Source organism: Struthio camelus, chromosome 3 (assembly GCF_040807025.1).
Source record: "Struthio camelus isolate bStrCam1 chromosome 3, bStrCam1.hap1, whole genome shotgun sequence".
NCBI lineage: Eukaryota > Metazoa > Chordata > Aves > Struthioniformes > Struthionidae > Struthio > Struthio camelus.
The window spans coordinates 36,837,890-36,864,969 of record NC_090944.1 but is presented as its reverse complement, the minus strand read 5'-3'; the positions used below and the strand labels follow the sequence as shown (position 1 = coordinate 36,864,969).

Genomic DNA, 27,080 nt, shown 5'->3' with positions numbered 1-27,080 from the left:
AGAAAGACTCACAATTGAAACACAAAGTAAATTCCCCGAAAGTCTTGTAGAATAGAGATAAGCAACAAGAGAAAAACTTCATAAATATTTTGATTTTTTAAACATGTGAATATTAAGGATTCAGAATAGCTTATTTTTAGCTATTACTTTGTATTTCCTTGGGGGGGAGATCTCTTTCCCACTTACAGTTTTAACATTTTTTTCTCCAAATCTCATGAGACACCTGTTTTTATCATGCAAAAAACAAACATTTATAATAATCTGACTGGTAATGAAAATCATTGCTCTATAAGGAATATAATAAATGTAACCAGGTTCTTAGTAAGATATACTCTGTGTGTAATAGACAAGGCATGTTTTTGAAGCTTAAGATATCATAACTTTAAATCGCTGTGCTGCTTCATTAAGGTTGTTTACTGAAATAAATTTTCCTTCTTAAAAATTGCATAACTTGTTTGATATCCTCATAGTGTGTTTACCTTATGTTGCAGTGTGTTCGTCTCAGTGATTATGCTGTTTCACTAAAATGAACAATCTAGTTATATTCACTGGCAGCAGAAGTATTTATTATTTAAACAAAATATTTGATGCTGCAGAATTGAGGTGGGAGGAAGCATAATACTGTGAATATAAAATATATGTTAAAGAATCTGACTAATACTACAGTTGATGGAGCAGTGATTGCTATAATTAAATATTCCAAGTATTATCTGTTGCAAAGCATAACTTTCCAAAAGCTATACCATCTGGCTGAAAAATTCACCACTTAGCTTTGATGCAAAGGTAATATTTTCTCTTTGAAATAGCGTTGTTAATTTATGAGTCAGTACTGCAAAAAAAAAACTCAAGAGGGATGTAGACAGCTTTAATTTCATTGTTGGAAGGTGTTCATTGTCCTAAATGTATAAAAGCAGATTCAGAGCTTTAAACTTCTTGGTGTGAAAGGGGCTCATTTGCACTGGGATCTTCAGGAGAATTCAGTGAAGAGAATTTTGTCATCCTAATTGGTTCTATCTTTATTTGTTTTTGCAATTAATTCAAATTAAGACCACGTCAATTTTCAGATGAGCTTCACTAATCAGTTAAGCGGTTCAACTAATCTACTTCATAATTTGTTTTAAATATATTTTCTGAATGCCATCATGTAAACAAAGCCCCAGTCATTTAACTACTTTCTCTGACAGAGTATCTTGCAGTTGTTTATGCTGTATCATTTGCCTTTGTAGATACAGAGCAGATGTGATTTCAACCCATGATACTTAGCTGAGGTGTCCTGAGACTGGCTAGCCGGGCTATGTAGCTCAGTAGCACAAGCTATACTTAGGCTGTCTTCGCTTGCTTTAAATCAGTGACAGATTAAACTATCTAAAATACCTTTGTATGTGCTGGATTAAGCCTTCCAACTGCAGTATATTATCAGTATGTTTTACATCTGCTCTTCTATCCGTCTTATTTGCCAGTTACTTTCAGGCTTCCCATTTATACGCTTTCTGCAGTTAGCTACCGTCGGTTTATCACAACAGAAACCATAGTCTCCATAGCTGCTGGACTTGCTTCACGTATTCAGGCTCAGCCAAAGTTTCCCTCTGTTCCCTTGGAAATCCAGCTCAGCGTAAAGGTGCAGCCCCCCTTAAGGGGCATTGTGCCTGTTCTTTTCCCTTCTCTTCTGCAAAAACGTGAGACTCTTAGCTGTACGAATTCCAAAAGAATTTTTCAAAAGGAACTGTCCCTTGCCTAAGTATTTTATAAAACACAAAATCTATACTGAAAACCTCAGTATTAATGTTTGTGCACGCTGACATGTGGCAGTCCATCTCTTCGTGTTATTTTCTTCCCTACTCTTGACCTGGTTGTAGTCATGACTGGAAGTTTCACCTCCCATTCAGTGTTTTTGAACGTCCTGATTAGCCTCCTGAGAGTGCGTACACCTCGCACATTCAGAAGGATTAAATGAACTCACCTTTATCCACACTTTTCTGGCATCATTCACAGAATTCTAATAAGTTGAATACTTGTTTCTTTCTATTAGGTGTTAGGTGTTATTCAGACGTTGTGAAATGTTACTCAGTTTTTTTTCACAAAATACATGAATGAACATGCATTTTCTCCATAGAATTCCTGGTATTTCTCTTTGTTTGTGTTTTGTACTGAACTACATGTTTTTCATTCCACATAGTGCCTATTTTTAATGGGATAGTGCACTTTATTACGAAGGGAGTGCAAAATGTAATCTGGCAAAATTCCTTGGGCTTAGTGATGCATTCCCATCTGATTTTTGAAATGTTTACCGTAAGCTGTAGGAGCTTACAGTAACATGCTGGTTGAATTAGCTGGGCAGAAAAGGGAAAGCCATATTTTGTTCTTCCTCAGTCAAAACATTTCCATTACATTTATTTGAAATGTTATGCTTCCTATTTTATAGTTATATAAAAGTGCTTTAGGATGAGTTCATGCCTTCTCTCTCATAAGGGTTTGATAGTAATCGATAATCTTGTCTACAGCTTACAGAGAGGAGAGATTTAGAGTGATTAATATTTATGGCTAATACTTTAAACACTGAATTGCTTTGTATATAACAAATTCTATTTTGATGCAAACATTTTGCAGGGTTTAAAGAGTCTGATAACTTTAATCTAATCAAGATGAAACTTTAGTGCAGCAGAGACAATAAATACATTTTGCTCTTGGATTTCAACCGTAACCAAAGTGCGTATGGCTACATTTACCCTAGCAAATTAAATCGTGCCAATGCCCGTTAGGCTCTGTGGCCAGCTGTTATGGTCTAGCCACATCCTTAGCATTAAAATCCCCCTATCCTCTGTAACAGGATAGCGTCATAAAAAATAGATCTTGGAAATGAATCCTGGCCCAAGTTAATTCTCAGGCCGTGCTTGCAAATTGCTTGAGAGAGCGCTATTTGAAGTGGTCCAAAGCCTCACCTGCACAGGTCTCACAATTTTAACAGCAGAGATGGCCAAGCACAGTGCTGTGTTTGTCTCCTGGCCCCGTTTACTTGTACTTATGCAGTCCGTGTGCCCTAGTCTGCTGGGTGGTTTATGACTAGTGATTTCTAAAGTCTCGCCAAGGCAGAACCAAGGCGAAACCGAGAACAGTGCTCTACCCTCCTGCTGCAGTGCAGTGGACTCTAAACCTGGGTTTTGCAAATCTGTCTATATGGGATCGCAATCCAAATCACAGTATGGTCATTGCATTGCAATTATTTTGAATCAAAGGAGCTGGAACCCATCAACACTAATCTTTGAAACAGAAAACAGTCCTGGCTTGTATATAATATCCTCTATATTATATACTTTATCTCCCTTAATATTGAAATTTACTATTTTACGCTTCTTATATAATTTCCCTTGGGACACTACTCCCCGCTGTAATGTAGTTCACTAAATTTTGACAGTTTTTAGCTTCCTTGTATACGTCTGTATGAGCTAATTTGGATTGTGCCAAAACAGAATTAATAAAATTGAACAGAAATTGATTGCTTGCCAAGCCTAGAACAGTCTTTATTCCTGATGTTTGTCCTATGTGCAGTGTTTTATTCTAATAATTTTAATATTTAGTGATTTTTATTTTTAATGGGATAATGGGATGGAATTTGAAGTTACAAAGAAAAAGAAGCTGGTCTGATTAGCTTTGTACACTCACTTTAAAGCAAGTAAAGGTTCATAGTAATTAGCTAGTTGTGTTAGAATTGCTAATGATACAGGCTAAGACAAAGAGCTAAAAAAGAAACTATTTAAAAGAGGAAAAATTCCCAGTGCTTTTTTTACCAATATATTTTTTTTTTCTGGCTTACATTTTCCAGAAGCACAGAGAAATCTCAGTTATAAGGAACCATTTTATATAAAATGGAAAGACATTTATGGTCCCTAATAAATTATTGTTGCTGCTTAGTGCTTGATTTACAGTATTTATTTTCAAAGATGGTGTACTAAATTTTGCTTGGAGACACTAGCACATTGATTACCTTTAGTTTTCAGGTCAATGGAGACTGTGCACTGCCTACAAAGAAATAAGACATTACAGTAAAGGATTTTTAGATGGAGTTCATTTAAAATACACAGACTTATTTGTATACATCCAAGTTTTCTGACAGTGACAACAAAAATTTTCCTTTTAGTATGAAATAAAAAATGTTATCGCTGAAAGCTATCATTTAGCAGCTTGCATCGAGTTCTTTGAAATCTTTTACATGAAAATAAGGAGAAACTGACAGCATTAAATGTTTCATTAATATTCTTGTATGATATACATTTTTCTCAAAAATATACAGTATGCTCAGGTTATGCAAATTAAGAGTAATTAAGATATTGAAAGGACAATTTTTCATTTTTCTTTAAGACCTGCCATAAATCTCCTGCTATAAAAATCCCTGAATTAATCACTTTCTTTTTGAGTCATTACTCATCTTCTCCATCTACTTAAATTTTGTGTAAAACAATCTGATTGCATTTATATTGACTTCTTCCTCACATTGCAACTACCTTTCAAAAATAAGCATTAAGGAGTTTTCCAGCTATCTGAGGCCTAGAGCTTATAATTGCTCCAAAAGCTTGTAATGATAATATGAATACAAAAATCAATATTTTACAAATAAATCTTAATGTTTGCATCCACTAGCAAACACGTTATCTCTTCTTCATCCTGTCAAGGTGTATTCTCTTTTGATCTGAATACAGTTGATGCTTCTCAAAGAAAAAGTAAAAGTAAGGAATTGTCATTAATGTTACAACTTTAAAAAGGTTATTTTGGAAGTGTGTGTTATATTTATTTCAGATCGGCTATTAATTCCTAGCCTACATGGCAAGACTGTAATAGCCAAAACCCACTATCTTTGAAAATCATGCTCAGAGAAGATGAATAATAGCTTTTTAAATTATTTATTGTCAGATATATATCAGATCAATTAATCACTATATTTCTAGTGAATAAATAAGAAAAACAGGGCAGATCTCATTCCCTAGTCTCCTCTTTTTTTCCACCTGAAACAGAGCGATGAGAGTGTGAAAGTTACATAAGATCATGAGTGCTGAACAACAATTCTGTGGCAGAGTAGCGTCCGAATGTTCTCCATTGAATGTTCATCAAAATAGAGTCACTCTGGGCAAAAACGTGAGTGGCATTAGCTCTATAATCTAATTATTTATGTTACTGTCTGAAAAAACATAAAATCTGATGATTTTATACTACATGAAGAAAAAAAATTATGCATTGACAGCTCCAGCTGAACAGCAGAAGGAAACATGCAGCCGTAGATGGATGTAATTCCTTTTTCAGGGATGATAATTTATTTAAATGAAGAATATAATTGAATTTAAATTAAGAATTTAATTTAACTGCTGTAAAATACTTTGTTTGTGTCTGAACAAAATTTTGAGGATGCAGCTCCAAATGACTTTCAAAAATCATGTGATCTCCTCAGAGACTAATATTTGGACCAAAGCATATTCCAAATATGTATTTTTCACCATATATATTATGTTTGGATTAAAATAGAAGAAATGAGTATACATGCCTAGAGTAAGAAAGGAGCATATTGTGTCACATCTCAAATTAAAATGTTGCATAAATATGTAATTACTTTTGTATTACCATACAATCCGAACGAAATGGTTTTTACCGCTAATAATTTTTGCATGTAACATTTTTGTGACAGTATGCCTGATGAAAACAGTGTGATTTAAGTAAAAACCAGTTAAGTAAAAATGCATTTTACGTTGAATTTCATCTGCCATTTTGTCACCCAGCTTCATAACATGTCGTTCTTTATAGACACTTCCTTCAGAGCACTAATTTACCTTCCGATCATCCACAAAGTTTGTCTTTTCACTAGTCACTGTTTTCTTCCAGCACGGGCCTCAGACTGGATCCCTGCAGGACCCGACTAGCGATTTCCTCCCAGTGTGAATGTTCACCCTTTACTCTGTTTTTTCTTATCTTTTAACCATTTTTTTTTAACCAGGAGAGGGCCTTTCTTCTAAACCCTTCTCAGGCTGATTTTCCTTAAGAGCCTTTGATAAAAGACCTTGTGAAATGTCTTTTGGAAACTAGGGAATGACAACTGTTCCACGTTTGCTTGTTCTTTGGAGAACACGGATAGGTTCATGAGGCTTGATTTCCCTTTACAACAGCCATGTTAGCTCTTTACCTCTCTGCTGTGTTTGTGTTTTTGTTCGCTAATTTTATTATTCATTCTAATTTTTAGTAAGTTAATTGGAAATTTTTAAGGGATTTGTGTCACACTGGCTTCCCCAAGCCACCTGTCACAGTTATGAATCTCCATTAAGAACCTAGATGGAAAAAAAAGCATTATATCTTTTGCTCCGACCTCATCTTCTTTGAATAGTCCTTCTGTAGCCCTCTGTTCTCCTTATTTGGACACAGCTTCAGCTTTTAAAGGATGCTTTTCTTGATTCCAATAATTTCCCTATCCTGGTATTTAATGAAGTTATCTTATTTGTTGCACTTTCTCAAGTCTTTTTAGATAGCTGGCATGCATATTTGTCTTTCTTTACTATGATATCTTTAAATGCCCTTCATGTCATCTGCAGAGGTATTGCTCTTTTAACTGTACCTCATAGCATCTTTTCAATTAGCAACCTCCTTATCATAAAGTTCCTTAAAAAAAAAAAAAAAGACACAAGAGTAGCTTCTTTTGTTCTTGTATAACAAATTTGTCTTAGCCACTGTTGCAGAGTAGCTTGTTAAATATTACATTTCAAGAGACTGAGTATTTCGAGACCAGACCTGCTGCTTTCTCTGCTGTGGATTCCCTCTTATAGCTGGTCCATGAAGGAGTCAGTGAGTGTGTTATACTCTGATGCAAATTGTTCCATGAGCATAATTGAATTGTTCTATATCCTGCACATGTAATCTCTGATTTTTAAGCATATTGCCACATTTTACAGTCCTGGTAAGGTGGTTCATACTTCAGATTTAATAGTAATTTATTTTTCTCTTTAGTCTCAGACTCTCAGTCTGTCTGCTTAGACTTTTCCCTATTGAGTGAGTTAGCTTTTTAATCAGATTTTACTTCCTTTAACATACAACACCGCTCCTCCTTGAGCAAAGATATCCAGGTATCTCATTGTCCCACCATCTGCCCTCCTTCAGCTATATTTCCAGCATCCTGTTTAACTACAAGTTCCAGTCTTCGTCTTATTTATTAAAATTTCTAACATGTGTAGTGTACGTGTATAGCAGAGTTTTGATTTTTTTCTCTGAACCTTGCTTAAATGACACTTTCCTTATTCCAATTTCTTTTTCTTTATCACCGTCTTTGGTTTTATCATGTGTTTGAGAACGTAGGGTTCCTGTGGCTTTTTCCCTAGTAGATACATCATCCAAAACAATTTGCTTTTCTGCACTGCTGGCTTTCTTCCACTTTTCAGATTAAAAACTTCTAAATGATGTCCCTGATTTTAAATGCCAGCAGCTGAATCCCTTATACCTCGAATGAAGTACATTTTTGTACTCTTTCTATACAGCCCTTCTCTAACCTAGAAGTGTTCCCAGTTCCAGATAAATCTTAATTCTTCGTCCTAACACCATTATTTCATATTTCATTGAAAGTTTAATTCTCTGCATCTCTTTCCCTCTGATTCTGCACATGGTGTCATGAGAATATTGCAAAGAGTGCTACTGTAAAGGTCCCGATTTTCAACTCCCAGGCTACCTGCGTTTTGCCTCCAGAAATTCTCTTCAGCCTTCCCCAATAGTCGTTACTTACAAGAAGTGCAAATTACTGGCTCTTCTTTGGAATCTGCGCAGATTTCTTGTGAGGTCCGTAAGCTGCATATTCTCCTCTTCGGGAGGAGGTCTCCCGCATAGATCCCTACATCATGATAGCTGGGATATACCACATAGTCACTTCATGTGTCCCACCTACCCTGCTATGAGAGCGTGAGAGGATGCAGTTGGTTCGCTGTTGCCCTGTACAACTTGTCCTCTTTCCTACTGAAGTCTATGGAAGGACCTCCAAGATAATCGCCTCTCAGTTCTACTTTTTTCACTCTTCCGTGATTTGGAAATAAGATTGTCATGGAATGAATATCTTCTGAATATGCTAATCTTATTTCTTCTGCCATTCCATTTTGCTTTTTGTAGCACTTTTCATGTAGTCATGGTATATAGGATGTACTGAATCAGAAACTTTCATATGCTAGATATTCTATAATATTTCTTTAAAAAATTTAACTTTCTAGGTTCATGAGGCCTGACTGGTGTGAAACTAGAATGCATAAGTTGAAAGCTCTTCTGGGATTTGGGCATCCATGTTCACTAGCATGTCTGGAGTTCATTGGTTTTGTATTTGTAAAGATTAACGAGCCAGTTATTCTCTCTATTATTGTAAGTGGGAAATAGAGAAACCTAAGAATAGCAAAACAATATGAATGGTTCATACTGCACATGTACAACGATTTTACAAATCCTAGTCTGGATAATATACTTTTAAAATATATTCAGAGATACCTATTTGCTGATGTAAGACCAATTATAAACAAAACACAGGATGCTGTATTTCATAAGAAAAGACGTAGCAACGATGAAAGTTGTCATCTGAAGCAAATGTCTATGAATTTCAGTGCTCTAAATGAAGCTTAAAGTTATGTTGTGCCTTTTAAATAAAAGAATCTGTTTTCGTAAGACCGTTTTTCATCCAAATCTAATGATGAAAACGTATGCAGTTTCAATTGTAATTTTATGGATAGGACCTAAATATAGGAGTACGTTTGTAAAGTCATCAATATTGTAGAGACTTTTAATAGGGGAAGGAATATATCTAAAATTACATGAATCTGTGTTTGTCTACTAACTTCATTGTTGTGGCAGGTTGAAGTGTACTGGTCTATTCTTATCTTGGTGCGCTGCTATTTACAGACATATTCAGTATTAAGGGGAATAGGATTGTTTTGTAAATCAATTTGCAATGTGAAAACGTTTCCAGAAACTTACAAATGCGGAAAAAATCCTTGTTTTTTAATCTTTGAGAAAGTATCATTTTGTTTCCTGTACTTTAACACAGATATGATCTGTTTAAATTAAAAACTTCAAAGGGCTTCTGAGGTTTCCACAGAATATAATGTCCCACATGTAGTTGCATTTTCTTTTTCCCTAGTTTCTGCTGAAACTTAATTTTGCTTGTTGTTTCTATTTTTTTTTAATCATGGCAGTTTCTTCTGAGTTCATTTCAGTGGCTTCAGCATTTGCAGACTGGCAAATGCAAGAGACCACCCAGGGAATAAATGCTTGAGAGCTGGAGATCAAAACATTTCATTATTTAAAACTCTGCAGGAATTTGAATGCAGTGATTTCCTGAGGCAACAGAAAAGAGCATTTCAAGCCTCAAATTCTCAAAAGGACTAGAAGTTTCCCTTCTGACCATTGCAGCATCTAGGCGTTGAACACCGATTTCCAGACCCAGCATTTATGAACTTCATAAATCTGTGCGAGATACCTAAGTTCATGTAGTTTGTGAAATGAATGAGGCAAAAATGTGAAAGTGAGTCTCAAAGCCCAAACCCTGTTCCTAGATACCAAGTCAATCCCTTTGGAAGGGCTGACTGTGTCACTCTGACCTTTCCAGAAGAACACTCCTGTCGCCCTTAAGCAGCTGGAGCTGGGGACGTACTAGCTCAGCAATGTGAATGGAGAATATTCACTGCTTTTTTTTTCTGTTGGCTTGTGTGCATTGGCTCAATGCATATATTGCAAACCTATTCGTGCTTCGTGCACTTAGTAGATGTGATGAAACAGGGTAATTACAATGAAATAAATATAAAGGTAAAACTGGCTGGTTATTAAATGTACCTGAGGCATTCCTTAATCTTTTGTTAGAGGAAAATTCAATATTACTTGTCTAATATCCTTTTAAGTGAGAGTCACATCTTAGCCGGGGTCACGGTAGAAGAAAAAAGGTGCAAGTGAAAAACTTAGCAGATCACTGAATATTTTATCAGGTAGGAGCATCTTAACCACAGTTTTATTTGCTCTGGAGTTGCTGTATTGCAACGGCAAGGCTTCCTTCCTGAATACGCTTGATTGTTACAGCCTACATTGTTCAAAGCCACCCTGGCTGTCCATCTCATGCTGGGCAACTCATTTGTCACATGCAGTACGTCTTCTTTTTTCAAGATACTGGCCTGAAAGTACTTTGTTCTCTGTCTTATCTTAAAAATGTCTGAAGCACAGTTACGGTACTTCCAAAGGCATACCATCAGCAAAACATTACAAATCATTCTCTTTTTTTTTTTTTTTTTATTTTAGCACCTAAATATTATAAAACCCAATAATTTCTAGTTTTGTGATCAGACTGGGCGGTTATTCCAAATAGCAATCAGTGAATAATAAGAGCGATCAACTTGGCAAATTAAGAACATTGACAACTATTGACAACGAGAAAGTCACATTGCTTGTATACATATTAACATAGTGATTGATTTTTCACAGTTAGCAAATCAAGTACATTTATATAAAGCTACAGAGTTCATATTTATATGTATGTGCTAAGCTTCCTGTTTTTACATTCAGCAGTGTTAATATTAAACACAACCTAAATTCACGCATCAGTGGAATTGGTTATTACTATTACAAGTAGCCATGCGTACTATGGAGAGGTTCTGCAGACCCTCATTTTTACATGCTATAGAGGTAATCAAGGCAGTTTCAGTGTGGAAAACGGAGTGGCTCTTTCCTTGCCCAATGTGTTTGCTATGTAAGCCAATGTAAAACTCTTTGTGCAAGATATTGAGTTAATGCTGATTATTTTCCTTCTATAAGCTCATCACAGTTAGCAGAGAAAGTAAAAAAGAAGGCTATTCAGGGTTAGTATGCTGTCTGCTCTTCAAACAAATAGATATGATATGTGGCTTATGGCAATTTAGCTCATAAACAGTGGCAATATATCCAATAGCATTTATTCTACATTGTCTAGGTTTTTATTCTGTTCTACCACGTGTGATCTAATGGATGGCTAGAGGACGAATTTGTGTGGTCTTACGTTTGAACAGTTTACACTTCAAATATAGTTGAAATCTTACTGTTTTCAGTACTGTCCCTGAATCAGACATTGGAGTGGAATTCAGCACCAATTCAAGTCTTTGAGTCAACACAGTATTGCTTTTGTGTTTTCGCTTTGTCAATATTAGTTTTGAATGCATTGCTCTTGTTAACAAATTTTAATGCATTAACATTTCATATCAGTCAATTACTCATGAAGAATACTGTTTTCTTCTCTAAGCATAGAAAAAGTAGAAGAAAGTAGTGAGCTCTGAGGAATGCATGTATTTTTGTGCATTTGTCCTCAGTAATAAAGAACAGGAAAAAGGGCATAGGAAATACAGAAAATTACAGAGTTTTGTAAAATGTTTTTGAATGCTTTCCCAAGCTACTTTAATTTCCATAGAGCTTGTGAGTGAGTTTGCATGTGTCAATCAAATTAAAGTAATGCTTTGATTATGAACATGACTTCAAAATAAAATGAATGTTTGCATAGTGCTTTCTGTATGCAAATTGTTATATAAATGCTGCTGTAAGTATAATTACTTTACTAATGAAAAGCAAAATCCTGTTGACAATCACAGTTTTAAATTAGATTAACACACACCATTTGTCCTTTAATACAATGCTTTCTATGAAATTAGATACTATATGCATGTATCTTAAATCAGGCCATTAACATATTGGGTCCAAATTCTCTGTTCTCATAATTTCCTTGAAAAGAAATTTAATTTTGTTGCTACATTTGAATTGATCCAGTATCACTAACCTATTTATGAAAGTTATATTGGTTTTTTGCTTGAGTATTCAGCCTTAACTTACCCTATTTCCTGAAGGCTTTGGACTTAACTTTGCAACTATATCATCTGGCAAAGAGAAATCTTTCACCTCTTATGAAATCATTTTCAGCTCAGAAAAAGTAAGATGATGCACTCATCAGTCCCGCTGTGTCACAACTCCTTTAGATCTTCCTTCTAAATTCTAAGCTCTTGGAGTTAGAAAAAAGTTGGTAGGTTGCTGCCGGTTAGCAAAGAGCAGATGGTGTTTATTACTGTGACCAGTAAATTGGGTATCTGTGGGTGTAATAAGCCCAATTAGCCAAATGTTGATTGTGCTTTTAAGCATTGTAGTCTTAGTACCTCTTTCCATACCTGTGCATATGTTCAAAATAAACTTAATTGTTCACTTTGAGAAAGCTTAATGGTGCGCTTCTGCAGTCAGAATTTTTAGGATCCCTAGAAATATCTTTTTATACAAAGTATAGCTTAAATGAACTAGTCTTAGGTACACACAGTTACAACAGTTCTTCATTACATATTGTATTTTATTTATTTCTAAATAGTAGACATTGGCTACCTCAGGTTTGGCCAGGATAGAAGGTAGAGGACAGATGTTGTGTTTTGCCCTAAAGAGGCCCCTTGCCTTCTATTCAATAGAATATGACTATTATATATATATGTTCTGACTTTCCTTTGAGAAGAGCAAAATCACTGATAGCTCGGCACACTCTGCAGCTTATAGAAATTCTGCTGTTTTTGAACAGCTTTCCCTTAAAGAGCAGTCAACCCTCGTGGAACTTCCTGACTCTTTATAGACATGGGTTGGGGTCAGTCATAAGCCCAGACTAATGAATAGTTTGCCAGCAGGTCTAACCATCTCAATGTGGGCAAAACATACATGCCACTGACCAAATAGAGATAAGCTTAGGGGGAGGAAAAAAATCAAGAAATATGTGTGGTTTATTCCATTCTTGAAAGATGGCCAGAACAGGGTCAAATATGTAATTGCTTAAAGTTACAGAAGAATTGTAAGAAGGACTAAAGCCAAAGGCAAATTGTAATATTAGGATCCTCTTTCCCATTTCGAAAATGAAAAGCAGGCTACTGCATAATCTTCATGTCAATAGAACCTGCTCTTTCTGCACTTACCTTGAGTAATATGCACTTTCATCAGCAAGCCCAGTGATTTTAATCGCAATTTCTACATTCACTCTCCAACCATCCAAATAAGCAATTGTATCTAATACATACGACAAGATGCATTGGATTTTTTTCGTGTACTTGACAACTCCTTAGGGTAAAGTTCATGGCTTCCTATGTGTGTGCACAGTGCCTAGTATGATGATTCTTTTTGGATATCTTTGCAATTAAAGTAATAGTAAGTGGCTGCACTGAGACATTCAGCAGTTAGTCATAAGCCCCTTAAACTTGCTAATTGCAGATTTAATAAAGATCCAAAACTTTAATTGGTTTCCTGGCTTCTTCTCATTTACCTCATGTCAGAGATAAAAACAGAATCACACAAAATAAAATGTTCGGATGTCTGACAGATTAGCAGATTATAATAAATCACATTGCTAAGGCTTGTATTAGAAAAGTAGCTATTCAAATTTTCCTCAGTTAAGAAAGTTGTTACATTTAACTAAATAAAGATATATCAGATACCAAACAATTATTTTTTTAACCATAAAATTTATTTTAGTGCTAAGGCTCATTTAAATTCCATAATTTAAATGCCACAACTTGTTACCAAACTCTGACAGAAAATTGCTAAAAATGAAAAGTGAAGGAATATTTTTATCTCCATATGGACTTGTACTCTGGAAGATGTTTGTCTAGAGTCACTGACCATCTGTTTCATGGAATTATGCCAAAAATATATTTTCACTGCAGATTTAGATGCTTGCTATAAGCTAGTAAATAGCCAGACAAATATTGCACCATCTTCTTCAAGCACAGCGTAAATATGAACTGCCAGCATTTTTCAATATAAAAAATGTGTACTAAACATGTTTATTTCTTAGGTAAATCTTTTAGAGACACTGTGGCTTTAATGATTCTAACTCTGTTAGTCAGGCTTAATTTATTCTTGAGGTAATTCTACTGATCTGGTGGAATAACACCAGAAATGAATTTGGCCCTGGTTTTCAAGAAGCTGTATTTTTCCTCGGAGCACTGAGTCCATTTTTTCTCCCCATGACCTAGTATCAGATTACTGTCCAAAGCGTAAACGAAGAGATCAGCTAGAGCGAGCTGTGCAGGAGAGGGCAGCCTTGTCCTTGGGTGACGGAGCCACAGCAACCAAGCTTCAGCAGTGCAGCACCTTACCAGAGCAGTAGCACATCTCCTTTGGATTGGGACTGCAGAGCACCTCTAAAGGAGCTCATTCATTTTTTCCTCCTCCTCCTATTTCCCGGCTCCTAACATGCCCACGTAAAATGAAGCCCTGCAGATTTCTGCTCCACCAGGTTTCTTGTAAGCCCTTCTGCAAGGACAGCACACATTACAATGCTATAATAAAAAATAGTACTACCCCCTCATCTGGAAAGCTAAGTTCCTTTCAGAAAAGCCAATCCCTGATATGGAAGAGGCACACAGAGGGACAAACTTGTATACTGCAAAATCTGCTCAGCTTTACATGCTTATAAAGTGTTGAGGGGGAAAAAAATGGCCTTCATAATCTTCCAGGACTACTTTTACATCCAGGGAGGTCCCCTGTGCCTATCAAAAGGTGAGATATTAATCAAATAAATGCTATTCTAAAATGATTGAACTGCCAGTAGTCCTAGAATAGGGCAGAAGAAAACTAATTTAAGCAAGTCTCAATCAGTAACTCTTTTTTAATCTGGAGTGAATAATGTCTTTGTTTCCTCCCCTTTTATTTAGCCCAGGGCTGAATTTAGATAGGAAGAAATAATAAGATATTTTGGATTTCATGAATAAGGAAAGGTTTTTGTGAGGATAAGTAGCTCTGAATATGAAAAGACTCTCCTTCCCCCCACAAACGAGCTGATAGCAGTGGTGAATAGGACATTCTGAGGAATAACAGTCCTATTGCATGTGGCCCAAGCCATTAAATTCTATTTTTGCTGTTTCTAGGATTACAAGAAATGAATCTGGCATCCTAGGTCAGGGCATTGTGTTGCTTTATCTTACAGCGTTGAAAACATTTGTCTGTCTTGTTCCTTATTTATCTAGATTTATATCTCCATCACATTTTGTTACTTTTCCAAGCAATGATGTGTGAATAAAACAGAAATAGTCACTGAAACATGCCCTGTTTTCTAAATGACAGGCATATTCCTTGTTTCTACTTGAAAAACCCAATTAAAATTTTATTCAAAAAATATGAAATGTTATAGTTTTAGCAGGGATGTGTTTGGCCTGTGTCAAGTATGGGAACAAATATTCTTCTAAATGTAAACATTCATTTTCTGTCTATCATTCTATTGAGTTTGAAGCTTGAATTTTAATACTGAAAACTGGATATTATATTTCTTATAGGTATGGCGTGCTATCCTGAGGCAGTCAAAATCCTTAATAATATTAAATGGAGGTTTTTAACTTGCAAGAACTGCAGATTAGTTCTTTACGTTTCAACAGAAGATAACATGAAATGATATGGACATTTGCTTAATCCATTACCAGCATTCTTGCCCCAGTGTGCAGCAAGGGGGAGGAAGACAGATGTGTGGTTTTATGGAGGGCACTTTAATTCATAGTGCTTGTGGATGGCAGCGAAACTGTCTATGTACTTCTTACAGCGCAACATCGCTGAAGAGGCTGGATAGCATCTCTAGAAGGTGCAAATATTCTCAGTCAGTGGGTGCCTTTTTGGTGCTTATTTTGGGGAAAATTCCCTTTGGGGAGACACCTGACAGCGCCAAACCAGACTTTGCATTCTGGGACCCAGCCCTTGGAAATTCACAATATATATCTTAGCACATATACACTGAGTAGCTATGCTAGCACACCTGTATAATGATTCTCACAGAAGAACTGAGCGTTGTGTATTTGTTAGCGTATTCAAAGGCAAGCTTATTATCAGGTGATAAGAAAGAGAGTAAATCCAGTGTATACAATCAAGGTAAGGGTTCAATGTTTGAATACAAAGTTAGGGTGTTACAAAAAATGATGTAGTGATGAAACTCATCACTCACATCTGCCTAGCCCCAATCACAGCTGTCAGTTTGGGATCCAAGAGCTGAGGCCGTGTCTGAACGTACGTCCCCTGCCAGAACAAGCTTGTGAAAACTGACTCAGGATAGATCTCAGCCTGCCAGCTAGCTTTCTAGGATAAAAAACAAAATTTTGGGGCATAATGCTCTATTTAGACAGAAACATCCTAAGTTTGATTGAATCGCTGAAGTGCAACGGGGACTTCATACTGTCTTTCTTTCTGTTGGTTAATTTTAATGGAATTTGTGTTTTCTAGTCTGCTTTGTGAAGAAATTGTCCCTTATCACTGCAAGTTTACGGAATTAGTTAGCATACATATATAGCTAGTATACTGGTCAATAAGATAGTGAGCATGTAAATATGCTAATATTAGCAGCAGACTCCTTACAATCCAAATTCATTATCTTCCCCTCCCTCCCTTTTATACAATGCAGATGTAATAGAGGAGCTGTATCTTTTTACTTTGGATGCCTGCTCACATCCCTGATAATTTGCTTTAATATGTCTTATACTGAAGAAACTTTTCCTTGAGTTTGCAACAAGTCAGATTTGATGTAAATATCAATTTATTTATGCATATATATATTTAATAGCAATTTTGTTATAATTTTGCTGATATTACGACTTCTGAAAACAATATATAACATGTCCAAAATAAAGAAGGTAAGTTCGAGTATGCCAATGCAAACACTGCCCGTGGTGATCATCTCAAGGTGCAGCACACTTAAATCTCTCACAGCATTTTATGTAGAATATAGGATATATTTTAAGAACTAATTATTGTTCACATTTTATTTACAGCACAGATTGTAATTAATCTCTACCATTTCGTAGAAACCATATGTGATACATTAGCAAAATAGGTGCTGACATTGGGGGTGGATTACCTGCACTGTGTTCCAGCTCAACAGCACCTTGCTAGTTTGGGGGATTCTTTTCTCTGTGTCTTAACCTGAAGCAAATGAGCTGTGTTGAGGTCCAGCATATTCTATTATGGAGGGGTTTTGGAGGATCTTACAAGCAAGTCTGTGATTATGGATATGTTCATGCATGGAGCATGACACTAAGCTTTTCACTAAAATAGGCAGTGTATTGGTAAGAAATTTAATGTAAGTAGTTCTTATGACTTCTCCATTTTCTGTGTGATTCTTTAGTATCTAATCTACAGTTTTAAATGCTGAGTCAAAGCATATATACTCAAGAAGAAGTTCTGACACTGCCAGTTGGTTTCTTCTTCAGAATACAGTGTTTAAACACAGAGCTTTGCAGAGAGATGGGCGCAGCGCAGGATAGGGGAAGAGAATAGTTTCTTTGTGACCGTGATACTACTTTTGATTATTTCTATTTGAAAATAAAATGAGTTTTGAGAAAAAAACTTTGATGGAGACTGACAAGCCAGAGTGTTGACTTTGGGCACCTCACAGCCTGATTGGTTGTTGGGAGTGGAGTGAAAGAGTAATCAAGATGAAGATAAACCTGGTGAAACTATGCATATGTATGCTGAGGAAGCTGAGGAAGAGGTTGAGGAGAGTGTGATTGTGCATACTCAAAAGATCTATTGAAATATACTTTTCTGTCAGATTTTATTCTGCACAGGAGAAAGTTTATGGCACAGCTGTTGACATATGAATCATCATGTGCACTTGATTATGAGGAAAACATCCCCTGCTATCACCTGATCATTTCCCCCTGAAGACATGCATCTGTCTTCCCTAGACAAATGATAAAAAATCTGAGAAAATAATGTACAAAATCTCTGCCATAAAACGGGAAGGATTCCTACAAAAGCAAGAGTGCCTAACTCTCACTCATAAATATCATTGAGAAGGTAAGCCACCTATAAACACATCTAGTAACACAACAGTAACCGTATATTCCACTTTGCAAGTGGAAGTCTGTCCTGTCCCCAGCAAGGAAAGCTTTCTATTCATACTTCCGTATGTCATGATTTTTCAGCTACCCTCTCCTAATAAGACCTGGCATTATCCCAGAGACTTAGAGCTCCTAATATTTGGAGAAAGTTTGTGCACATGGCAGAAGTGGATCAGAACTAAAGACTGCAAGACATGATCTGCAGGTACAGTGATTGTACCAGTAATGCATGGTTGTGGGCTAGGGTAGTCTTTATGTCCTGTCAAACTGGGTAAGCTTTCACATTTTCCTTCACTATTTGTTTATAGTTCAGGTGCAGAACAGCCACATTTGTTTGGAAGCTAAGATTTCTAATATTAAAATTTGTTCTGCTCAGGTTCTTGTCCAGCATATTTTAATAAATAAATAAACAAATAAGCGGAGGAATAAAGTTGTGCTTCACATTTCTTAACGATTATTTCTGAAGTGAAACTTTCTGTTATTTGTATGCTGTTTTTACCCAAACGTAAACATAAAACATTTAACATTTATCATAAATTATTGATTGAAAGATAACAGAACAATATTTTCAGCCTTGTGGGAGTTTTGTAAAAGCAAAGTGATGCTAAGGATAGCCAGTAGCACTGTAACTTAATGATGCTTGGAGAACAAGTGGAATGGCAGAATTTCTGACAGAGCACACTGGCTTTTCTGGCACTTTCAGCCAAACCCAATTAATAGCCATTCAGTTATTCAGTGGTAAGTTACTGCTTGCTTCCTGATGTGTGTTTTCAGAAAGTATTGAGAAGGTGAAGTGTGAATGCATGTCTGCTACCTAATCAATAGAATTAAAATCCCCAGCCACTTATTTCCTATGAAGTGATTAAAATCCACTTTATACGTAGTTTATGCTGGCCATACCGCTCCTTTGCAGCAATATTTCAAGGTAATTATTGGATAGTTTATGAAGTGTTTAAATGTAAGTGTTCAGCATAAATCTTCATAGACTGTATTTTTGGTAGTTTTATTGTAGTCAGACAAGAAACTCGGCCCAGCTCTGGCTGGTCTCCTCATAGCGTTCTTCTCCAAACTTAGGGTACTGCTCTTTCACCAGAGGCAGCTTTTCTTAATGCTTAGAGACCCTGAAAGGATACAGCATAAACTCTGTCTGGATCTATTCTCACTGGGGCAATACAAGTGGCACAAAAAATATTCCTGCTGTAACTTGTGAATGGGGTGCAGAGCCACAGTCCAACAGAGTCTGTCTACCCACTGGAGAGATGAGGAGATGGGGAAGCTCGAGCGTTTGCTCCAGCTTCTCTACTAGCCTCCATGTGCAGTCGAGGGGTTAAGTCCAAGGGCTAGCGTGTGGTTTCGGATTAAAGTCAAAACTCAGTCCATGCCATTCCTTCCTCATTGTTAGGTTTGTGGGTCTGTTTGTTTTCATGTGAAATTTAACAATTGTCTGAAGCTAGCAAGGCAAGCTGGGCCTGGAAGGAGGAGTTTCAAGATATAGTGGTATTGCCATGATAATTCAGAGGAGTTAGGATTTATGGGAAGGGTTGATAACGTCTATTAAATCAACAAATAAAAGTTGGAAAAATTTGCAAGCACACAAGCTTGAAAAATGTTTTTTGAGCTTGAAAAGTTGCTGTGTTTTACCTCAGCTTCACAACTTATTACTTCCCCCTAGACATTTTGTGTTGCTGAAATTGGTTATATGAATTTAGGTGGCAATAGATTTGGGCTTACGTGTTTATTTTTCCTGTGATTACATATTAGAAGTGCTATGTCTCTTTTATTTTCTTTGATGGTTTAACCAATATCTGAAGGAAGTTAGGAATAAATTGTAATTAAGACACAGGACTGAAAGTCAGCCTGGGTTCCAGGCTATTTGGCTTAATTCTGAGTTTGGGTGTTTTTAATATGTTTGATATATCTTTATTTTGTGATATAAATCAAATCTTCCATTTGTGTCTTATTTTCTTTCTGGCTAAAGTGGAAATAAGAATATTTCCCCACTTTACTTTTTTTTTTTTAGATTAAATTTAAAATAGGAGGTAGGGTAAAACAAAGTATGTTATGCCATCTTACTAGTCCTTCAGGAATCTTTTTGACAATAACATATCCTTGAATGCTTGACTGAGGTTTCTCTTTGTCATGTTTTTTTTCCCATTTTTTTCTTCTAGTACTGCTCTCAAAATAAAAGCAAGGAAATGCCGAAGCAATTACACACCTCTTTCCTCGACTAAGCTAACTCTTTACTGAAAGACAGGCCAGAGCTCTCTGTTCAGCCTTGAACGTAATTTAGAAACGTACTAAACAAGCACTGAAGGTTCCCAAACTGATTCTGAAGACACTATGCTATACAGTTTTTAAAAGATTGAGAAAGCGTAGAACTTGATAAATTGAAGAGATTACTGATTACAGAAGAAACAAATTGTTGTTACTCAATAGACTATTCCCTTTTTTTGCTATTAGGTGTTGAAATAATGTTAGCATCTGCTTTATTTAGTTTTCTGCCTTCTAATTTTCATGTAGACGTATCTCCTCTTCGTACGAGAGCCGCAATATATGGTATGCGTCACATGATCTCTCCAGTGCTTAAGAATATTAGCAGCGTGTCAGTCAAAATCCAATGCTCTTCAAAATCATTTCAGAAAATAATCTGAATATCTGTAGTAATCTATTGCTTGTGTGATTTGCTCACTTACTGGCAAAACAGGTATTTGAAGCCAGTACACAAACGGCACTTATTTTAAAATCAGTATGTAAAAGATCAGTCCTTTAAAATCCATCTAAAGCTCTAACATTGCGGAATACGCTATTTTACCAATAAACCTGGCTAACTCAGGAAAAGAATTCTCTCAGTTCTCTTCATTCTGTCAGTTTTGCCTATACCTTCTAACACAGATTAATAGCTTAATGTACATATATGTATATATGTATAGATATTAATGCAGTATATGACATCTTGGTTATTTTGTGAGTCAGCTTTCAGATGAGCAGGCTTGGTTTGACTGAGTGTCCCATGTTGAGCACCTTTCTTAGAATTAAAACTTTCTAAATAATTCGTAAACTACTGGAAACTTTTAGGACCTGCTACTCGTTTTGTCTGGAGCTTTCTGGGTCGTTCTGTCCAAATGGCCCTGTCCTGTGCCGTGTGCATATGTGGAAATAACTGAACATGCTGGTTTCTTCCCATGGTAAAGAATACAGTGTTTGAATAATACAGCAAAATTTTCCTTACCTTGCTAATGAGTGCCCCACGATGCAGTTTGCACCACTTTTTCGCTTACTGCTTTTTGTCTAACGAACTTAATAGCTGGTAATGTTCTGTTTGGCAGGGCGCTATGTCCACTGTGTGTTTAACACAAAATATCTGTAACATGATGGCATAACGTACATTATATTAATTTCAAAGGTTGTGCACATCTGTATTACTGTGTTTGTGGGGTACATGTTGTCACCTTATTTAGTAATCCATATGGTCATAAAATCGTACAGACACTGGAATGAAGCTCAAGAGGAGGTTAAATTCTGCCCCCTTCGATGGGGCAGGAACGACTGTTCCTAATCCTGGTGGTCACCAACCCTGACTTTCCCTACCCTCTCCTACCTCACCCCACATTCAGCAGCTCAGCAGCCACACTATTCAGACAAAAGGGTCTGCAGCTGCAAAAATCAACAACCACAAAAAGGGCTAGGATCCAAACAGACAGTGGAGTTGGAGGAATAAAGCCGTGGAGGAACAGAAGTAAATGGATGTGCACCTCCAGAGCCCCCGGCCATTTTTCTGCTACAGAGGAATTTCCTGGGGCTCGTATGAACCATGAATGCTTTAGCTGCCTTTAGCTCTAGGTGAGAGGATACCTCAGTTCTCCAAACTTGTATCCCAATGAGCGCGGCCCAGAACTCAGTAATAATAATCTTTAAAGGGAAAGTAAACCTTTTTCCTTTATGCAGATTTTACGAAGATTTATTAAGTTTTAGAAAAAATGCCTCTTTGTCTAAAATAGTTCTCTTATGTGCTTTCTAGTTCAATTTTGTCGGGAAATTGCTTGGACCAAGAGGAAACTCCTTGAAGAGGTTGCAAGAAGAGACAGGCGCAAAAATGTCTATCCTGGGGAAAGGCTCCATGAGGGATAAAGCTAAGGTACTGGGTCTGAATTCTGATTGTAATTAATGCTGATGCACTTTTACTTTAACTGGTCTATTTTATTAGATTACATGTGTCCATATTAATGACCCAATGAATAGACTCTGACTCCAAAGATTTTGATTTTTTCAGTTTCTATTATATGAATTGCTTGAATAGTATCTTCTTTTGTCTAGTACACAAACCTTGCTTCCATATAACCTTTGACCACCACAGTTGCCACAATACCACTGTTCTTGACTAATTTACCTGAAAGAGAAACCAGTTTAAAGTTTATTTGTTCTGAAAAACTGCATTTATCCTAAGGAAATTTTATTTAAAGATTACTGCTGTAATATTAATGTGCATTAATAGGTTTTCTCTTCTTGTAATAAATATTAATCTTTTAAAAATTTTTCATATCCCTAAAGAAACAATAAACAGAAGAGATTTACAAAAGACAATGAAATAGAAGTTTTCCTTGAATGGTACTTAAAAATGCACTACAGATAAAAAAAATCACTACCCGGTTGTTGCACCTTAAGTAATTATTTACCAAGTAAATTGACTTCATATAAATCAGAGTCAAAGAACAAGCATTGATTGTATTGTGGCATCTTACTTTACAGTCTGTAGAACAGCAGTATTACGGTCAACGCAGAAATAATGACTGCTAATTTCACTGAACTCTATTTTATATTGCACTTTAGTAATGTTGTGCATTACTCAGTTTTCCCTTCTGTCACCTCTATCATTCATCTCAGTAGCTACAACAGCAAAAGAAATACAAACTAGTGCCAGAATAAAGGAAAAGCCGATCGAGATGTTATCATTTTTATGATCACCAGTGTGATCACCAGTCACACTTGCAATATGAGATCTTCATCTGCAATATTCAAAAATAAAAAAGGGGCAAATTAGGCATACACAGGGTATTTCATTTTTGCAGAGGTTTGTTTTTGACATTGGACATAAAGACACTTCAATTATCTATTGAACACTGAATTTTAAGATAATAAATGTTGATTACAGTACAAGTTTTATTCTTAGTTATTGACAAGTGAAATATTTTATGACTTTTGGCTTGCTCCTGGAACAATAAAAAATGACTCCCTGGATGAATGAATGTGTATTCCACTAAGTAGCAGTAATGTGCATCTGTATGGCATCTGCCAGCTCCATTCTCAGCTACCTACTCGGATTATTATCGCCAAGAGCAGCAATTGCTCAGGCAAGGAAGTGTGAAGAGCTTGTTAGCGGATAAAGATGTTTAATCACATAAACAGAAAGACTAAGTCATCTGGTTTTGAGATCGGTCACTCATCTTAATTTGAATGTCATCTGATCATACAGAACAGTGCCAATGTGCCAGTTATTACATTCGGTCCTGAATATGTCAGCAGAATTCAGGGGTCTTTTTTCCTCTTCACAGAATATTTAGGCCTCAAGAACAATCAGAAGTTAAACATGAATTTCATGGAAATTCATTCATATGAGAATGGTGTAAAAAATTAAGTTGCACTGTAAAATGATGTTAAATATGGCAGTGATTAAAGCAGCTCTTGTAGAAGTGTTCTTGTAAGTGACTGTTATCTTAATCCAGTTTAGACACTACTTACTGAAAGAAAAACAAAATCTCTGTGCAGCTGGAGTGAGAAATGAGAATTATCTGATTGGTGAACATCACTCTTACCAGTTCCAAGCGAAAGAGACAGGATGTGATGGATAAATCGTTACAATTAGTATTTCAGAGAGGACATTCTGGTCTGAGACCTTGGTCTTTGAGTGTGAATGTAAATAATGGTCTAAAATTGCTACATGGCAAGGCCAAGTACAACTTACTTTGGTTAAAATAGTTTTCTTAGCATAAAATAAGCCCATTAATCTCACTTTTGATTTTTTTTTATCAATTGTAATACAAATTACCAGAGCCTGGAGGCTTATTCTTGTTCTGTTGTACCATACTAGAAACAAATTTGGGACCATTACCTAATGAGTCTCCCTTCTGGAGGAATTTTCAAGAAAATTCTGTGTAATTTCTCTCTGTAAACTAGAATATCCTTAAAGCTGTCTACATTATGCCATAGGCCATAACCCTTCCCAAACAGACGGCAGGGATGTGTGCTCCCCCTGCCCAGCCCAATGCTTTTGGCTGCTCAGCTGGATCAGAGCAACAGAGACACAATTTCAGTGACAGGCCTGCTGGAAAAGACTAAACACATTTCTGCCTGAAATTCTTAGATTCTTAGTGTTCAAAAACAACTGATCCACTGATTTGAGTCTTTTTGGTGCCAAAATGATGGTATGCAAATGTTTGGCTCTATAGTAAACCACTCCGGACATACTCTGTAATTTTGGGCATGTGGAGGGGCAGTTTCCAATTCTGGAAAGTAGAATCTATGAAGGGAGGTTTATCTGCTTTTCAGGCTTTCCTTATCCTTGAAAAAGAAATCAGTGAGTAAATTCCATGGACTGAAAAATTTGGGCTGTTCCTTTCTAGACCCTCAGAAATTACTTTTAAGAGTGACTTGAGTTTTCTGAGTATCAGCTATGCCTACAGAGCATGAACAGGATAGATTAATTTGAAGAGGCAATGCAAGTAGCTTAAAATGAATATTATGAACAACTCCAGTTGTGCACTATATACCACTGAGATTATATACTTGTCACAGAGAGTTGTGCTAGAAATTGCTGAATGGATGCTCAAATGTTACTGCAACAGTTTTGCAGAATGTTTTTGCAAATATAAGGAAAATTGCAATGATTCTTCTAGATCAACATGGTTAACACGAGCACTTAAACCTTTTTTGGCTTAAGCTTACACTACCTGCTCATTTAGTGGAAGTCCAGTTTTCTGCAACCAACACAGCGTAAGGGGAAAGAGCTACAGAATTCTGGCAGGAGAGGAAGCTCTATCTTGGGAAGTTACATTACCACTAGACTGATGCTGAGTTTTGGTTTGAACTGAAAACTATACTTTTAACGTTGGCAGTAGCTAAACTTTGAAATATTTGATAGCTAAATAACTCCAGTTATTTTTAAATTATAGAGAAGGTATCGTTCAACCAGATGATCATAGTATCGTGATCCCTGTGAATGGTGCCTGTTGTAAGAGTACGGCCAGTTTCCAGTGGATTTTCATGACAGGTGGAAATAGCAAGGTTTCCAAACTGAGACCTCTCATTATCTTGCTGACTTATAGGGTGCCATTAAAGCGCTTCATTCCTGTAGTAGTGTAGTGCTATAAATATGCAAAGACATTCTTCTGAACAGGCAGTGATGAGGTTAAATGCAGTCATGTTAAGTTTCTTGGGTTTTGATTCTTTTTCATTTCTTTTTCTTCTTTTTCCACACAGCATGGGAGGCAGTTATAAAAGTAAATAATCAAACTGAGCTGACAAGAGAAATCTCATTACAGGTGGAATGAATTGATTGTCTTCGTACATAGATGTAGATTTACTCCTTTTCAACCACACAATAAATGCTTTTCACTGCAGCTTTTTAAAAAAACGTAAGCAGTTTGCTGAAATAGGTCTTTTGCATAAAATATAGCAGAAAGAACATGGATTCTCTTCAGGAAAAGTAGGAAAATATGTAGTGCTGTTCCTTAGGCACTTCTATTTTTTGAGTTAGTTACTCAAAAGTAAATACTAGAAAGACTCTATTCTCTGGCAGAGTTTTGCAGGAGACTCGAAAATCTTGAGGCTTGCACTTTCTCCATACACCCTGCATGAGCAGTGTTCTTGATTTTTATTCAGATTAATCATACACCAATATGTAATAAACATAGACATGAAATAATCATATTACACCCAGCTTAGTCTTTGTATTTTTTGGCACAGCTTCAGAACATGGCATATGAGAAAACCGAATGGCAATGATTTAATGCAGTGGAAGAATATTTTCATAGGAAAATGAAGACCATTTAGGGATAGAGATAAAATAAACACGCTGATATTATTAGAACTTTCATTAAGGGCTGGATTACATAACTGCAGCTTGCTGGAGTTTGGGATGGAGTGTATTCAAGGGAAGAATCAGCAATATAATGCTCTACTTCTACTTTTCCGTAAGGATCTCCTATCGACTGGAGATAAAATACTGGTCTAACAGTACACTGATCTGTGATGGATCTTCACCTTTAATTTCGTATATGATTGATAGAGATTTTACTATAACAATGTCCTGGATTAGACCTGGAAATGATTCTGTTTTTTAAAGTCTTCAGCACATTGCTGGTGCTTAACAAATGCAACAATGGCAACAATAACAACAGTAAGAATTGGTCAAAGGCTTTAATTATAGTCCAGCCACGTAATACTTGTCTGCTTCATTATCTCACATGTTTTTATTATATTTTTTCAGAGGTGGACTATATTGGAGTACGTAAGATCATATATAGGGAGTTTTACCTAGAATGACTGTACTTCACATGATACCATGAATTAATTAGTATAGAAAATGTTAGTAAAAGAGAACAAATAAGTTCAGGATCCCAGATTAATAACTGAAATAGCAAACAAGGCATAGAAAACTAAAAATATACAGTGAAAAGGAGGAAGACTGGTTTGAAAGAATATGGCAGGTATATGTCCTTTGTGAAAGAAAAGCTATTTCTTGTAAAGCTGTGTACATCTTTAAGTTATTTGTTATACCTCGGAAAAAGAAGGGTTGTGAAACAATCTCTATAAATGTGCAAGTATTTCAGTTCCAACATTTTCAGAATAAAATACCTGCGCTTTTTGTTTTGAAAGGACTTTTTCATTTAAAAAATGAACCTAAATGGAGTTTTTTGAAAGAGTTGAATAGCATAAGAACAATAAAATGTTATTATTTTTCTGGAATGGCATTTGCAGTTTTACTCAAAGAAAGATTCTTCATTGCTTCTCTATTTGTTAAGAAAGTGAGAAATGGATATTAAACTGATTTTTTTTTCCTGAAAACTCATTATTCATCATCTGCAAGGCACTGCTTACAAGGCAGGTTAGCTGTTTAAACTGAAACTGTTGTCTTTGCAGTAATCACAGGCAGTCCAAACATCTTCTTTGAACTTACAAAAAAAAATGATTTGGAAATAAACATGTATCCTGAAAGATAAAATGTAAATTACTACATGGCAC

General features: G+C 36.1%; 1 protein-coding gene across 6 annotated transcripts in view; it reads left to right on the top strand.

Annotated features, from left to right (window-relative positions):
* Positions 1-27,080, top strand: part of KHDRBS2 (KH RNA binding domain containing, signal transduction associated 2) — a 420,341-nt gene that overhangs the window by 128,630 nt on the left and 264,631 nt on the right. For all 6 annotated transcript variants that reach the window (XM_068937467.1, XM_068937468.1, XM_068937466.1 and 3 more), the window contains exon 3: positions 21,862-21,978. In XM_068937467.1, the coding sequence (XP_068793568.1) occupies positions 21,862-21,978 (117 nt within the window). The remainder of the gene's footprint in view (positions 1-21,861; positions 21,979-27,080) is intronic.